Source organism: Salvelinus sp. IW2-2015, unplaced genomic scaffold (assembly GCF_002910315.2).
Source record: "Salvelinus sp. IW2-2015 unplaced genomic scaffold, ASM291031v2 Un_scaffold2295, whole genome shotgun sequence".
NCBI lineage: Eukaryota > Metazoa > Chordata > Actinopteri > Salmoniformes > Salmonidae > Salvelinus > Salvelinus sp. IW2-2015.
The window spans coordinates 914-19,009 of NW_019943621.1; the positions used below are offsets into that span (position 1 = coordinate 914).

General features: G+C 40.8%; 1 protein-coding gene and 1 long non-coding RNA gene across 2 annotated transcripts; one reads left to right on the plus strand and one right to left on the minus strand.

Annotated features, from left to right (window-relative positions):
• The first annotated feature begins 553 nt into the window (after positions 1-553).
• Positions 554-2,063, plus strand: LOC139025138 (uncharacterized). The gene is made up of 2 exons (XR_011476587.1): positions 554-1,325; positions 1,393-2,063. It is a non-coding gene; the product is annotated as an uncharacterized lncRNA (long non-coding RNA).
• On the minus strand, positions 1,987-6,845 carry LOC112073560 (myelin-oligodendrocyte glycoprotein-like). The gene is made up of 5 exons (XM_024140831.2): positions 6,582-6,845; positions 4,052-4,408; positions 3,614-3,673; positions 2,728-3,158; positions 1,987-2,646 (listed from the first exon to the last, which is right to left on the minus strand). Exons 1-3 carry the CDS (start codon positions 6,652-6,654, stop codon positions 3,654-3,656), a joined length of 450 nt encoding a protein of 149 aa, XP_023996599.1. The 5' UTR covers positions 6,655-6,845; the 3' UTR covers positions 1,987-2,646; positions 2,728-3,158; positions 3,614-3,653.
• Positions 6,846-18,096: the final 11,251 nt, after the last annotated feature.

Here is an 18,096-nt window from a genome sequence, read left to right on the forward strand (position 1 = left end):
CTTCTTTGGATAGGGGCAGTATTTTGACGTCCGGATGAAAAGCGTGCCCAAAGTAAACTGCCTGCTACTCAGCCCAGAAGCTATTATATGCATATAATTGTGTAATTTGATAGAAAACACTCTAAAGTTTCTAAAACTGTTAACAAATTGTCTATGAGTAAACAGAACTGAAATGGCAGGCAAAACCCAGAGGACAAAACCATCCCAAAGAAAAAGAAATTCATCCTACCACTGATTTCAATGGCTGGCACTTTTATAAATAGGGCGAAATCGTGCCCGATTGCAGTTCCTAGGCTTCCACTAGGTGTCAACAGTCCTTAGAAAGAGTTTCAGGTGTTTTGGGAAATGAGACAGAAGTTAACACATATATTTTCAAGAATGTTAAATATTTGAATTTAGTATTTTGAATTTTGCGCTCTGCAATTTCACCGGATGTTGCCAGGTGCGACCTACTCTATAAACAGACTGATGACTGTCTCCATAGCTCTATATAACAGACTGATGACCTGTCTCCATAAGCTCTATATAACAGACTGCTGGACCTGTCCCATAGCTCTATATAACAAGACTGAGACCTGTCTCCATAGCTCTATATAACAGACTGATGACCTGTCTCCATAGCTCTATATAACAGACTGATGACCTGTCTCCATGCTCATAAACAGACTGATGACCTGTCTCCATAGCTCTATATAACAGACTGATGACCTGTCTCCATAGCTTATATAACAGATGCTGACCTGTCTCCATAGCTCTATATAACAGACTGATGACCTGTCTCCCATAGCTCTATATAACAGACTATGACCTGTCTCCATAAGCTCTATATAACAGACTGATGACCTGTCTCCATAGCTCTATATAACAGGCTGATACCTGTCTCCATAGCTGATAGAAACAGAAGAATATCCTCCCAATGACACTACTAATACTGTCCTGATGAGGAAGAGACGTCTCCATTGTCCCTGAACAGCTTGAAGTGTGCATCAGAATGACAGAGACACTTTGTTCCCCCTAGTCACATGTTCAATAATGATGACATCATAACAAGACCTGTTACCTGGAGGACAATGTCTCTACACAGGTTACCAAGGAAACAGTAACACTACCTAGTAACATTCAATAATGTTAAAATATTACACTGGAGTCACGTTCTCACACAATGATGTCCTAGTTATTAAAATCAAGAAATCATCAATACATGAAAATACCATTAACTGTATATACATGATCAATATATAACATACAGTGGGTCTGGAATATTGACAACCCTTGATAAAGGTAATAATGACTGTATAAAATACATCAATATATAATATACATGGGTCTGGAATTATTGACACCCTTGATAAAGATAATGACTGTATAAAATACTCAATATATAATATACAGTGGTCTGAAATTATTGACACCCTTGATAAAGATAATAATGACTGTATAAAATACATCAATATATAATATACAGTGGGTCTGGAATTATTGACACCCTTGATAAAGGTAATAATGACTGTATTAAAATACATCAATATATTAATATACAGTGGGTCTGGAATTATTGACACCCTTGATAAAGATAATAATGACTGTATAAAATACATCAATATATAATATACAGTGGGTCTGGAATTATTGACACCCTTGATAAAGGTAATAATGACTGTATAAATAAATACTGAGCTATATCATCTGCTCAACATGTGTCAATTATGATTGATCTGATTATAATATTTAGTTTAAGGAGTAGTATTTATTGTCTAAATGATTGACCCCCCTGAAGAGTCTAATAAACTAGTCAGAAGGTCAGTATCTGGTTCTATATCATAACAATGACATCATCACACTCCTGTAGATTTGGGGCCGTCAATCATTTTGACCCCTAACTTTTACAACAAAATACATTACAAACAAAAAAATCTGAGCAATTATATTATTTTAAATTAATATAATTTACAATTTATTTTGAGCATACAATAGGTCAGTACTTTATTATTTAATATAGTCATTATTGCTAATCTTTAACAAGGGTGTCAATAATTTGACCCCTCTGTATATAATCAAGGTGAATACTAAAAAAGCAGAGCAAAAATTAACACTTAAAGTCAAATAAAAAACTGGCACATTGACATGAAGCTACAATATAAACATTTCAATAAATGGTTTAATCAGTCTTGTTCACAGAAGCTGACAGGTTGAAGATAAAATATAAACATTTCACTCAGTCTTGTTCACAGGAAACTGAGGGGAGAGCCTCACAATAATGGCTGGAACGGAGCCAATGGAATGGCATCAAACATGGAAACCATGGAAACCACATGTTTGATGTATTTGATACCTCTTCAGCAATACCACGAGCCCCTCCTCCCTAATTAAGGTGCCACCAACCTCCTGTGTCTTGTTGATATACCTGATTATCAGGTACTGACATAAGAGAGTCTGTAACAGATTCTAACAGGAGACCTTAATCCTGTGGTCTGGTTGATATACCTGGTTATCAGGTACTGGACATAAGAGAGTCTGTAACAGATTCTAACAGGAGACCTTAGTCCTGTGGTCTGGTTGATATACCTGATTATCAGGTACTGGACATAAGAGAGTCTGTAACAGATTCTAACAGGAGACCTTAGTCCTGTGGTCTGGTTGATATACCTGATTATCAGGTCTGGACATAAGAGAGTCTGTAACAGATTCTAACAGGAAGACATTAGTCCTGTGGTCTTGTTGATATACCTGATTATCAGGTACTGGACATAAGAGAGTCTGTAACATTCTAACAGGAGACTTTAGTCCATCATTCCATTCAATTCAACTCTATCAATCCTGAGGGGGATTAGAAAGACATTATTATGGGAAAACATATATAGAATAACCAGAAATGGATATAAACCCATATACAAACATGGTAGTATGGAATAGAATGCCCACCCAGCTCACGTCCTGACCAACTAAACAAAGACAAAATAAAGGAAATAAGGTCAGGAACGTGACAATCACACACAAGTTATATACTCAGAAACTCAGCATTGTTAGGTGGTTAGGTCTCTATAGAAAGTTAGTCTCTCTATAGTAACCCTATAGCATAGAGTTAAATTCTATAGTAACTCTTCCCTCCCCTCTCCAGCTCATCCAGAACATCCTTCCAAGTCGACTTCTTCTTGACTCTATTAAAGACAGAAAGGTCATTTAGAATGAAGACATTCAGAATAAACTGACCAGACAGAGAGAGAGAGACAGAGACAGAGGCAGAGAGAGACAGAGGGGCAGAGAGAGACAGAGGGCAGAGAGACACGAGGGCAGAGAGACACAGAGAGAGAGGCAGAGAGGACCAGAGAGAGGCAGAGAGAGAAGAGAGAGACAGGCAGAATGCAGAGAGAGAGAGATAAACCCCCTTGAATTGAATTGAGAGAGACAGAACGACAGACAGACAGAGAGAGAGACAGACAGAGAGAGTGAGACACAGAGAAGGAGAGAGAGAGAGACAGAGACACACAGAGAGAGAGAGAGACAGACAAGACAGAGAGATAGAGACAGACAGACAGAGACAGACTATATTATATATACAGTGGGGAGAACAAGTATTTGATACACTGACAATTTTGCAGGTTTTCCTACTTACAAAGCATGTAGAGGTCTGTAATTTTTATCATAGGTACACTTCAACTGTGAGAGAAGGAATCTAAAACAAAAATCCAGAAAATCACATTGCATGATTTTTAAGTAATTAATTTGCATCTACACAGATACAAGATAAACAGATCACTGGCTGAGATACAGCACCTACAGATACACGATAAAACAGAGATCACTGGCTGAGATACAGCACCTACAGATACAAGATAAAACAGAGATCATCATCACGAGAATTTTTAATCTCAATGTTCTAAATGAACTAGTTTAATATCTCTGTCTGAATCCTGAAGGTTGTAAATCTCCAGTTCAAAGATACAGACAGAGCGAGGTGAGGTAGGAAGACATTTTGATATTTTAGGAGCCAATCATTTAGCCAGATTTACCAATACAACCTCTGATCACATCTCCAGTCTTCATGACTCACCAACAAAGAGTTGAACGGTGGTTTCCTTCACCTGGCTGTTCAGTTTTGGAAGGAAGCACCTGTATCTTCCAGCATCAGAGAGAGTAACTCTGGTCAGCTTTAAGGAGACGTTGCCATTCTTCAGTTCTTCTTTAAACATTGATGTCCTTCCCTTGTAGGATGGAAGCTGCCCCTCATAGGAGTCTCGACGGTCACGGTAAAGATGGACGTTTGCTGCCTTCTGGTTCAATTCTGTCCACTCCACTATCATGCCCTCAGCATTGACACTGGGTTTCAGGGAACATGGTAGAATGACGTCATCACCAGCTAAGGCAACGACTTTGTCAGCCGGTCCAACAACCTGAACCTCAGACGACACTGGAGAAAAACAAACGACACACAGTTAAAGATACCTGGTAACTTCCTGTTGTTCCATGGATTCTAGCCCATATGACACCATTGAGTCCTGTGTTTAGACTCAATAGTGCATTGAAGCCAAATGAAGGAGGTTAAGATGGTGTCTCATGTGGGAGATTTATGTAGATAGTTTGAGCTACTCCAGGAAGTGACGTTACAGGCTAGCTCAGTGCTGCCCCCTCTCATTAAGTAACTCAAGTTGAAGGCCAACTGGGGTACTGCAGGCTGCCATTCGAAACTATACACTGGGTTAACAAAACATTATGAACACCTGCACTTTCATTGGCTGCCAAACCTGGGCCTAAAGACTCATTTAGGACTCGGACCGGATCCGGCTGTCAGACCCTGGCCTGCAGTTTCAGAGCTGGCATGCCGGAATCAGGCATGACGTTTGTTACATAACTAAAAAGCAGGTCTGATATGTATTGGGATACAAAAGCGTGGATTGATTTGAAAACCAATAGAAGAATCTTGAAATTAATTCTAAACTCACAGGCAGCCAGTGCAGGGGCCTTAAAACTGTTGTAATGTGTTCTCTGTCTGGTCTTGGTCAGTATGAGGGAGGAAGACCAGCTGAATACATGATCTCTAACAGAGGAAGGAATGATGAGGGAGGAAGACCAGCGAAACATGATCTCTAACAGAGGAAGGAATGATGAGGGAGGAAGACAGCTGAATAACATGATGATGGAGGAAGACAGCTGAATACATGATGAGGGAGGAAGACCAGCTGAATACATGATGAGGGAGGAAAGACAAGCTGAATACATGATGAGGGAGGAAGACCAGCTGAATACATGATGAGGGAGGAAGACCAGCTGAATACATGAAATAAAAGGAGGAAGGAAGACCAGCTGAATTCATGATCTATAACAGAGGAAGGAATGATGAGGGAGGAAGACCAGCTGAATACATGATCTATAACAGAGGAAGGAATGATGAGGGAGGAAGACCAGCTGAATACATGAAATATAACAGAGGAAGGAATGATGAGGAGGAAGACCAGCTGAATACATGATCTATAACAGAGGAAGGAATGATGAGGGAGGAAGACCAGCTGAATACATGATCTATAACAGAGGAAGGAATGATGAGGGAGGAGACCAGCTGAATACATGACCTATAACAGAGGAAGGAATGATGAGAGGAAGACCAGCTGAATACATGAACTATAACAGAGGAAGGAATGATGAGGGAGGAAGACCAGCTGAATACATGATCTATAACAGAGGAAGGAATGATGAGGGAGGAAGACCAGCTGAATACATGATCTATAACAGAGGAAGGAATGATGAGGGAGGAGACCAGCTGAATACATGATCCTATAACAGGGGAGGAATGATGAGGAGGAAGACCAGCTGATACATGAACTATAACAGAGAAGGAATGATGAGGAGAAGACCAGCTGAATACATGATCTCTAACAGAGGAAGGAATGATGAGGGAGGAAGACCAGCTGAATACATGATCTCTAACAGAGGAAGGAATGATGAGGGAGGAAGACCAGCTGAATACATGATCTATAACAGATATTAAGACCCATCTCTTTGGGCATTACTCTAATCTTACCTAAAGTATATTTAACCGTAACCCTTGTTCCGAAACCATTATTTCGACCTGGTATGTCTACTCTTTCTTGGCTTTTGCCATATTTTTGACTAAAAACGGTGTGAAACGTCTCCTTTTAGTCATAAACATGGCTACACTTCCTTTTGCCTAACAATTTTCGCCGTTCTCTACTTTGTGCGCATAGCACGGACGGACACMATTTTCACGCGACTTCGATACAGTTACGATTTTTAGGAGAGCATTTTCAATAACCATTACCTTTTTCCAAAACTTAACTAAAYCTCATAACCTACTTTCGTAAATTCTCCTAACCTGCTACGAAACAGTAACTTCCGTATCGAAGTATCGTGTAAACAGTGTTTCTCTGCCACGGACAACATCCTACAGTCTACAGCCTCACCACACCCAAACTGTCCTGTCTGATCAGACGACAAGACATCTACATTTCCTGCACTCGGTTTTGATCCTGAACTTGAATTCTCCCCGTTTCTTTCTTGTTAATAATATGTTCAGATAATAAAATAGCCTACAGGCTAAATAATGAAGGAATAATGTTGTGTCCTACCTGTCGTTATCAATGAAACACTGATGAACAGAATCCCAAAACACCAGGCCGCCGAGGTCGGAAAGGTCTTCATTTCACTAACAAAACAAGTCTGACTCCAAGGTAAAGCTGTTTGTAACTGGTGAATAAAACTATTTGGAGTTTAGAAAAATAAACCAAAACAGTTGAAAGACTAATTTGTCAACGAACAGAATGTAACACGACGTCTGTTACAGAAATTACGAGGAAAAGGGTGGTGGCGTTTCACTTTCACTTACAGTACTTCTAGTTGAATATCATCTCGCGATATCTGGCTCCATCTAGTGTTCTGTTATGGACATTAACTTCATGTCAAATGTCCTAAAACACATACGTGCACAAATGTGAATCTTGAAATAAACGTGAAAGTAGGCTGTAGTTAAAATTTCAACCTACAACTTGTGATGTGAAATTGTCCTAAGAATCATCTAATAACCAAAAAAGTCAAAAAATATTTTATATTTTAGATTCTTCAAAGTAGCCACCCTGTGCTCCGAGTGGCGCAGCCTCTTAGAGCCGTCACTACAGTCCCTGTTTCAAATCCAGGCTGAATCACACCTGGCCATGATTGGGAGTACCATAGGGCAGCGCACAATTGGCCCAGCGTCTTCCGGGTTTGGCTGGGGTAGGCTGTCATTGTAAATAAGAATTTGTTCTTAACTGACTTGCCTAGTTAAAAAAAGGTTAAATAAATAAAATAAATGACATGAAGAAGAAGAGACTTGGCCAAGAAACACAAGCAATGGATATTAGGCTGGTGCTCTGATGAGTCCACATTTGAGGTTTTTGGTTCCAACCGCCATGTCTTTAGTAGACGAAGTAGGTTAACGGATGATCTCCGCATGTGTTGTTCCCGCCGTGAAGCACGGAGGAGGAGGTGTGATGGTGTGGGGCTGCTTTATTGGTGACACTGTCTGTGATTTATTTAGAATTCAAGGCACACTTAACCAGCTTGGCTACCACAGCATTCTGCAGCGATACGCCATCCCATCTGGTTTGGGCTTAGTGGGACTATCATTTGTTTTTCAACAGGACAATGACCCAAAACACAGCTCCAGGCTGTGTAAGGGCTATTTGACCAAGGGGAGTGATGGAGTGCTGCATCAGATGACTTGGCCTCCACAATCACCCGACCTCAACCCAATTGAGATGGTTTGGGATGAGTTGGACCGTAGGGTGAAGGAAAAGCAGCCAACAAGTACCCAGCATATGTGGGAACTCCTTCAAGACTGTTGGAATAGCAATCCTCATGAAGCTCGTTGAGAGAATGCCAAGAGTGTGCAAAGTTGTCATCAAGGCAATTTTTTATTTTTATTTAACCTTTATTTAACTAGGCAAGTCAGTTAAGAACAAATTCTTATTTTCAATGACAGCCTAGGAACAGTGGGTTAACTGCCTTGTTCAGGGGCAGGACAACAGTTTTAACCTTGTCAGCTCGGGGATTCGATCTTGCAACGCTCTAACCACTAGGCTACCTGTCGTCCCCTGCAGTAGTGGTTTTGTTTGCCGAAATTCGACCATGAAGGCCTGATTCACGCAGTCTCCTCTGAACAGTTGATGTTGGGTTGTGTCTGTTACTTGAACTCTGTGAGGTGCAATCTGAGGTGCAGTTAATTGTCGATTTCTGAGACTAGAGTTACCAATGTACTTATCCTTTGCAGCAGAAGTAACTCGGAGTCTTCCTTTCCTGTGGCGGTCCTCATGAGAGCCAGTTTCATCATAGCGCTTGATGGTTTTTGCGACTGCACTTGAAGAAACTTTTAAAGTTCTTGAAATGTTCAGGATTGACTGACCTTCATGTCTTATAGCAATGATGGTTGAGACATTAGATTTTTAGACATGAAGGTCAGTCAATGATGAACTGTCATTTCGCTTTGCTTATTTGAGCTGTTCTTGCCATAATATGGACTTGGTCTTTTACCAAATAGGGCTATCTTCTGTATACCACCCCTACCTTGTCACAACACAACTGATTGGCTCCAACGCATTAAGATGGAAAGAAATTCCACAAATGAACAAGGCACACCTGTTAATTGAAATGCATTCCAGGTGACTACATCATGAAGCTGGTTGAGAGAGTGCCAAGAGTGTGCAAAGCTGTCATCAAGGCAAAGGGTGGCTACTTTGAAGAATGGGGAAACCTGGAATGGAACATTTAGAAGGGCCTTGAGTATCTTCTAAATACTCCATTCCAGGTTCCCTGAACCTCAACACCTATCAGTTGATCTGTATAGACATGAAAAGTTAAGGCATTTACAATGTATCAACCATAATGCTATACAGTATATGACCAGTATATGACTGATGTTAAAGCTGCTGAATGAATAATACAACACACATTATATTAAAACACATTCCAATCAGAATAATACATGTATCAGTTAATAGATCACATTTGATCAAATGCCACAATTGTTCCAGCAGGTGGAGCTACAATGTAACAACATACAGCATTGTGACTCACAGTTCTATATTAGAATTCCATGAGTTCCATTCTGATGGTTGTTATGGTGATCWGGTGATCTCAGCCTCACTCTTCTTCAACATGATCACCTGTTCAACACAGAAGTAGTTCATCAGTGTGGCCATGTATTTACTTATCCAATACAGAACCACTTAGAAATTGAAATCATATCTGCTACTTAGAATCGTGCTTATGTCCAGCTCTCCCATATCAATACCATGGATATTAAAACTCGTTATCAATACCCAGACTATTTACTCCTAAATGCATGTATTCATATCAGTGACATATTGTGGTGGTTGACTCTAATCCGTCCTACTTTCTACTTCTACTAAGAGGTAACATAATATAGTACACACTGTGTTCAGAATACCATATTGTGGTAGTTGTACTCTAGTCCCTCCTACTATCTACTATACTAAGAGGTAATATAAATATAGTACACACTGTGTTCAGAATACCATATTGTGGTAGTTGACTCTAATCCATCTCTACTTCTACTAAGAGGTAACATAATATAGTACACACTGTGTCAGAATACCATATTGTGGTAGTTGACTCTAATCCATCCTACTATCTACTTCTACTAAGAGGTAAACATAATATATACACACTGTGTTCAGAATACCATATTGTGGTAGTTGATCTAATCCATCTAATCCTATCTACTTCTACTAGAGGTAAAAATATAGTACACACTGTGTTCAGAAAACCATATTGTGACCCTACAGCTTGTTGTGTTGTAGGGTAGAACTCACCTAATTGGTCTTGGTTGGTCTTCCTGGGTACCCTGGTTTCACCTAAACATACAGTTATCAACACTTTACAACATGGCTCAATCAGAGCTACAGTTATCAACACTTTACAACATGGTTCAATCAGAGCTACAGTTATCAACACTTTACAACATGGTTAATCAGAGATACAGTATCAACACTTTAACACATGGTTCAATCAGAGATACAGTTATCAACACTTTAACAACATGGTTCAATCAGAGATACAGTTATCAACACTTACAACATGGTTCAATCAGAGAAACAGTTATCAACACTTTACAACATGGTTCAATCAGAGATACAGTTATCAACACTTTACAACATGGTTCAATCAGAGATACAGTTATCAACCACTTTACAAACATGGTCAATCAGAGAATACAGTTATCAACACTTTACAACATGGTTCAATCAGAGACTACAGTTATCAAACACTTTACAACATGGGTTCAATCAGAGATACAGTTATCAACACTTTACAACATGGTTCAATCAGAGATACAGTTATCAACACTTTACAACATGGTTCAATCAGAGATACAGTTATCAACACTTTACAAACATGGTTCAATCAGAGATACAGTTATCAACACTTTACAACATGGTTCAATCAGAGATACAGTTTCATCAACAACTTTACAACATGGTTCAATCAGAACTACAGTTATCAACACTTTACAACATGGTTCAATCAGAGATACAGTTATCAGAGCTAGGAATAGTAGAATGGTGATGGCTGACGTTTTATGTGCTCCTAACCGACTATTCAATTATTATAATTTGTTGTGTGTTACTTATTTTGCGTTACTTTTTGCGTACTTATTTTATACATAATTTTGCTGCTACCTTCTCTTATGAAAATAATTTCTGGACATCAGAACAGTGATTACACACCTTGAAATGGAAGAAGCTTTTTCCTTTAACGAGTCCGATGAGGATATACTGTTTTCTTCTCGGGAACAGGCCCAAATCTCTGTCATTTGTGTGAAGAAAAAGACGGAGAAAAAAGGGGTGGATCTCGGTCTGTCTTCTGAGAATTCGTTGGCGGGTGAGTAAACTCCCACTGCCATTCATCCTATTCATCCTATTGGCCAATGTGCAATCATTGGAAAATAAAATTGATGACCTATGATCAAGATTACCAACGGGACATTAAAAACTAATATCTTTTGTTTCTTGAGTCTTAGCTGAACTACACGGATAATATACAGCTGGCAGAATTTTCCATGAACCGGCAGGACAGAGAAGCTACGTCTGGTAAGACGAGGGGTGGGGGTCTATTTGTCAAAAACAGCACGATGTCTAATGTTAAATAAGTCTTCGAGGTATTGCTTGCCTGAGGTAGAGTACCTTATGATAAGCTGTAGAGAGTTCTCATCTATATTATTCGTTGCCGTCGATTTACCACCACAAACTGATGCTGGCACTAAGACCACACTCAACCAACTATAAGGCCATAAGCAAAGAAGAAAATGCTCATCCAGAAGTGACCAGGGACTTCAATGCAGGCAAAAAGTTTTTACCTAATTTCTACCAGCATGTCACATGTGCAACCAGAGGGAAAAAAACTGTAGACCACCTTTACTCCACACACAGAGATGCGTACAAAGCTCTCCCCCACCCTCCTTTTGGCAAATGTGACCATACTTCTATCTTCCCGATACCTGGTTACAAGCAAAAACTAAGCAGGAAGTACCAGTGACTCGCTCAATACGGAAGTGGTCAGATGACGCAGATGCCAAGCTACAGGACTGTTTTGCACAGCCTGGAATATGTTCCGGGATTCTTCCAATGGCATCGAGGAGTACACCACCTCAGTCATTGGCTTCATCAAAGCAAGTGTCTTCACTGATATTTTCAACTTCTCCCTGACCGAGTCTGTAATACCTACATGTTTCAAGCAGACCACCATAGTCCCTGTGCCCAAGATCACTACGGTAACCTGCCTAAATGATTACCGACCCGTAGCACTCACGTCTGTAGCCATGAAGTGCTTTGAAAGGCTGGTGGCTCACATCAACAGCATCCTCCCGGACACCCTAGACCCACTCCAATTTGCATACCTCACCAACAGATCCACTGATGACACAATCTCTATTGCACTCCACACTGCCCTTTCCCACCTGGACAAAAGAAACACCTATGTGAGAATGCTATTCATTGACTACAGCTCAGCGTTCAACACCATAGTGCACACAAAGCTCATCACTAAGCTAAGGACCCTGGGACTAAACACGTCCCTCTGCAACTGGATCCTGGACTTCCTGATGGGCCGCCCCCAGGTGGTGAAGGTAGGGAACAACACATCTGCCATGCTGATCCTCAACACTGGGGCCCCTCAGGGGTGTTTTTTTATTTTATTTAACCTTTATTTAACTAGGCAAGATAGTTAAGAAATTATTATTTACAAAGACGGCCTAGGAACAGTGGGTTAACTGCCTTGTTCAGGGGCAGAATAACAGATTTTTATCTTCTCAGCTCAGGGATTCAATCTAGCAACCTTTTGGTTACTGGCCCAACGCTCTAACCCTTAGGCTACCTGCTGTGTACTTAGTTTGCTGATGACACAACAGTGGTAGGCCTGATCACCGACAACGATGAGACAGCTTATAGAGAGGAGGTCAGAGACCTGGCAGTGTGGTGCCAGAACAACAACCTCTCCCTCAATGTGAGCAAGACAAAGGAGCTGATGGTGGACTACAGGAAAAGGTGTGCAGAACAGGTCCCCATTAACATCGACGGGCTGTAGTGGAGCGGGTTGAGAGTTTCAAGTTCCTTGGTGTCCACATCACCAACGAACTATCATGGTCCAAACACTCCAAGAGAGTCGTTAAGATGGCACGACAACACCTTTTCCCCCTCAGGAGACTGAAAAATATTTGGCATGGGTCCCCAATCCTCAAAAGCTTCTACAGCTGCACCATCGAGAGCATCATGACCTATTGCATCACCTCCTAGTATGGCAACTGCTCGGCATCTAACCGCAAGGCGCTACAGAGGGTAGTGCGTACGGTCCAGTACATCACTGGGGCTAATCTTCCTGCCATCCAGGACCTATATACCAGGCGTTGTCAGAGGAAGGCCCAAAAAAAAATGGTCAGAGACTCCAGTCACCCAAGTCATAGACTGTTTTCTCTGCTACGGCAAGTGGTACCGGAGCCCTGTATATAGCCTCGTTATTGTATTATTTTACTTTAACTTTAGTTTATTTGGTAAATATTTTCTTAACTCTTTCTTGAACTTCACTGTTGGTTAAGGGCTTGTAAGTAAACATTTCACAGTAAGTATTCGGCTCCTGTGACAAATAGTTTGATTTGATTTGCTCAACACTTTAAAATAAGTCTATCAGAGGTAGTTATCAACACTTTAAAACATGACTCAGTCAGAACTACTGCAGAATTGTGAGTCATTGTGATGTTATTCTGATTTACAACAGGTACAGTGCCCTTCACCAGTATTGGCACCCTTAGTAAATATGAGCAAAACGGGCTGTGAAAAAAAATGTCTTTATTTTTTATCCTCTTGGTCTTTCATTCAAAATATTCATAAAATTCAAACCTTTAATTAAAGTAAAATAATTGAAAGAAAAAAATCAATTCTTATCGTAAATATGTGTGCCACAGTTCTTGGCACCCCTTAATTCAACACTTTGTGCAATCTTCCTTTGCCAAGATCACAGCTCTAAGTCTTCTATAATACGTAATGAGGTTGGAGAACACATGACAAGGGATCCGAGACCATTCCTCCATACAGAATCTCTCCAGATCCTTGAGATTCCCAGGTCCACGCTTCTGGACTCTCCTCTTCAGCTCATCCCACAGGTTTTCTTTTGGGTGTAGATCAGGGACCTTGATTCTGTGGTCAGTGATCCATTTTTGTGTTGATTTTGAGGTGTGCTTTGGATCATTGTCCTGCTGGAAGATCCATCCATCCATCGCCCAGTTTAAGCTTCCTAGCAAAGGAAGTCACGTTTTGATTTAATATCTGCTGGTATTTGATGGAGTCCATGATACCACGTATCCTAACAAGTTGTCCAGGGCCTTTGGATGAAAAACAGCCCCACAACAAAGATCCACCACCACACTTCACAGTGGAGATGAAGTACTTTTCTGTCTACACCAAACCCACCTCTGGTGTTTGTTTCCAAAAAGCTCTATTTTGGTTTCCTCTGACCATAGAAACCGGTCCCATTGAAGGTTCCAATAACGTTTGACAAACTGTAGGGGCTTGAGTTTGTTGTTTGATGACAGCAAAGGATTTTTTATGGCAACCCTCCCAAACAACTTGTCGTTATGTTGCGTCTGATTGCAGTTGGAGACTTTCTGACCCCAAGACCCAACTAACATCTGCAAACTTCCAGCTGTGATCCTTGGAGATTTTTTGGCCACTGGAACCATCCTCACTGGGGTCAATATAGACACACAGGTCCAGTTGTTTTAAACTTCTTAATTATAGTAGACATTTTTTTTTTTTTTTTCAAACATTGAGCTATTTTCTAATAGCCATTTCCTGATTTGTGCAGCTCAACAACCTTTTGTCATCATTACTGTATTCTCAGGTCTTTCCCATAGTGATGGACGACTATGGGAACTGGGCAGCAAAAAAAAGGGTCCCAATATTAGTGGAGGACACTGTATTTTGTTGGAATGAGGCGATCCTGTATAAACTCAGGTTCTCACCTTGAGCCCTGCTCCTGCAGCCTTTCACCAGCAGTATGATGGTCACCAGCAGGTAGGGAGACCACCAGTAGACTACACAGCAGCCTTGGTAGAGACATGGACAACACTGGGACTGCTGGAGATGGAATGGGAGATGGACCTGCATCTGGAGAAAGATTGAGCCCTATATTATGAGCACATTTAGGCATGGAGACATGAACAACACTGGAGGAGGTGGAGATGGTGCTGGGTAGAGACATGGACAACAGTGGAGACGGTGTGTTATATGGCCATCATACAACGGCTAAGGGCTGTTCTTAGGCACAACACAACGTGGAGTATACAGCCTGGATACAGCCCTTAGCCGTGGTATATTGGCCATATACCACAAACCCCCCGAGGTGCCTTATTGCTATTATAAACTGGTTACCAACGTCATTAGAGCAGTAAAAATACATGTTTTGTCATACCCGTGGTATACCCATGGTCTGATATAACATGGCTTCCAGCCAATCAGCATTCAGAGCTGGAACCCACCCAGTTTAAAACACAGGTTATAGCACCCCTTAACAGTGTAAAGAAGGACCAAATAATCTGAAGGGGAAGATCAACTTGGATACTACCCTCTACATCAAAACGAATCAAAATTCCATACCTAAACCTGGATTTTGGAAAAAGATAAGCTGAATGGACTATTAAAACCAAGGACTATCAAGAAAAAACTAACCAAAACCTGCAGAAGAAACCTGGAAATACCATCCAACACAAAACTGAGTGAGTCAGTATTCAGTCTGAAGCTACTTCTAAAGCCAAAAAGTTAGACAATAATCTCTTGGTAAATTTGTTATATAAATGCTTAATAAATAAGGCTACTCCCTGGAAGCCTGTTTCAGATATAAGGAAGTGGATGGTAACAAAACAAAGATGCTTGTTCTAGGTCCTAGAAACAAAGATCTTCTGTTGAATCTGACAATTAATCTTAATGCTTGTACAGTCGTCTCAAATAAAACTGTGAAGGACCTCGGCGTTACTCTGGACCCTGATCTCTCTTTTGACGAACATATCAAGACTGTTTCAAGGACAGCTTTTTTCCATCTACGTAACATTGCAAAAATCAGAAGCTTTCTGTCCAAAAATGATACAAAAAAATTAATCCATGCTTTTGTCACTTTTAGGTTGGACTACTGCAATGCTCTACTTTCCGGCTACCCGGATAAAGCACTAAATAAACTTCAGTTAGTGCTAAATACGGTTTCTAGAATCCTGACTAGAACCAAAAAATGTGATCATATTACTCAAGTGCTAGCCTCTCTACGCTGGCTTCCTGTTAAGGCAAGGGCTAATTTCAAGGTTTTACTGCTAACCTACAACACATTACATGGACTTGCTCCTACATATCTTTCTGATTTGGTCCTGCCGTACATACCTACACGTATGCTACAGTCACAAGACGCAGGCCTCCTTACTAAGCAAACAGCTGGAGGCAGGGCTTTCTCCTATAGAGATCTATTTTTATGGAATGGTCTGCCTATCCATGTGAGAGACGCAGACTCGGTCTCAACCTTTAAGTCTTTATTGAAGACTCATCTCTTCAGTAGGTCCTATGATTGAGTGTAGTCTGGCCCAGGAGTGTGAAGGTGAACAGAAAGGCACTGGAGCAACGAACCGCCCTTGCTGTCTCTGACTGGCCAGTTCCCCTCTCCACTTTATGCTGAAGTAGTTTGTGTCGGGGGGCTGGGGTCAGTCTGTTATATCTGGAGTATTTCTCCTGTCTTATCCGGTGTCCTGTGTGAATTTAAGTACTCGCTCTCCGCTCGCTCTTGCCCTTTGGAAAATATTTTTTTTTGGGGGGCTGCACACTTGTTTGTGTACATAGGTTTTATAATGTCATGTTTTTCCCCCAACACCACTTTCCATCAATTTGTATAGCAGACCCTCGTGCCAAATTGAGTCTGAAGTTTCTGGGAATCAACAAAGCAGGAGACGACTTTGCCTGTTTTTTTGTTGTCAATTAAGGTGTGCAGGATGAATATGTGGTCTGTTTTACAGTAATTTGGTAAAAAGCCAATTTGACATTTGCTCATTACAGTCGCTGAGGAAATGTACGAGTCTGTTAATGATAATGGAAAGGATTTTCCCAAGCTTGCTGTTGACGCATATCCCACGGTAGTTATTGGGGTCAAATTTGTCTCCACTTTTGAGGATTTGGGGTGATCAGTCCTTGGTTCCAAATATTAGGGAAGATGCCAGAGCTAAGGATGATGTTAGTTTAAGTATAGACAATTGGAATTTGTGGTCTGTATATTTTATCATTTCATTTAGGATACCATCAACACCACAGACCTTTTTGGGTTGGAGGGTTTGTAATTTGTCCTGTAGCTCATTCAATGTAATTGGAGAACAGTGGGTTCTGGTAGTCTTTAATAGTTGATTCTAAGATTTGTATTTGATCATGTATGTTTTTGCTGTTTGTTCTTTGTTATAAAGCTAACAAGATTGGAGAAGTGGTTTTCCATACATCTCCATTTTAGATAACTCTTCATGTTTGTTTATTGTTTTCCAATTTTCCCAGAAGTGGGTTAGAGTCTATGGAGTCTTCAATTACATTGAGCTGATTTCTGACGTGCTGTTCCTTCTTTTTCCGTAGTGTATTTCTGTTTTGTTTTAGTGATTCACCATAGTGAAGGCGTAGGCTCAGGTTTTCTGGGTCTCTATGTTTTTGGTTGGACAGGTTTCTCAATTTATTTCTTAGGTTTTTTGCATTCTTCATCAAATTTGTCATTGTTAATTTTCTTAGGTTGTCTGCTTAATTTTTTACATTTGATAGGGAAGCTGAGAGGTTAAAAATACTGCTTCCAGGTTTACACCTTCACTATTACAGTGAAACATTTTGTCCAGGAAATTGTCTGGAAGGGATTGAATTTGTTGGTTTCCACACTACTTTCCTTCCATATATGGCATTTCTTAATGTTACTCAGTTCCTTTGGCTTTGATGCCTCATGATTGAGTATTGCTCTGTTCAAGCAGACTGTGATTTTGCTGTGATCTGATAGGGGTGTCAGTGGGCTGACTGTGAACACTGAGAGACTCTGGGTTGAGGTCAGTGATAAAGTAGTCTACAGTGCTACTGCCAAGAGATGAGTTATAGGTGTACCTACCATAGGAGTCCCCTCGAAGCCTACCATTGACTATGTACATACCCAGCGTCCGACAGAGCTGCAGGAGTTGTGACCTGGTTTTGTCATAGTTGTGACTAAGGGGGCATATTTGGGAGGGAATGCTGTCACCTCCATGTATATGTTTCTCCCCCTGTGTGCTGAGGGTGTCAGGTTCTGGCATTTAGGTCGCCACAGACTAGTACATGGGCCTGAAATGTTGACCTCCCCCTCCAGGATGGAAAAGCTGTCTTCATTAAAGTATGGGGATTCCAGTGGGRGGATATAGGTAGCACACAGGAGGACATTTTTCTCTGAGAATTTCCTTTTGAATTTCTAGCCAGATGTAAAATTAGTCCTGTTTTGACTAATTTAATAGTGGGTTAGGTCTGCTGTATACCAAATTAGCATACCCCCGGAGTCTCTTCCCTGTTTCACACC

Excerpts from the sequence above, each read along its gene's own strand:
- LOC112073560 (XM_024140831.2), bottom strand. The coding sequence starts at position 6,654 with ATGAAGACCTTTCCGACCTCGGCGGCCTGGTGTTTTGGGATTCTGTTC. Across the intron at positions 4,409-6,581 it reads TGTTTCATTGATAACGACAG|TGTCGTCTGAGGTTCAGGTT; the intron begins GTAGGACACAAC and ends GTTTTTCTCCAG. Across the intron at positions 3,674-4,051 it reads CACCGTTCAACTCTTTGTTG|ATTCCTTCTCTCACAGTTGA; the intron begins GTGAGTCATGAA and ends TTTTTGTTTTAG.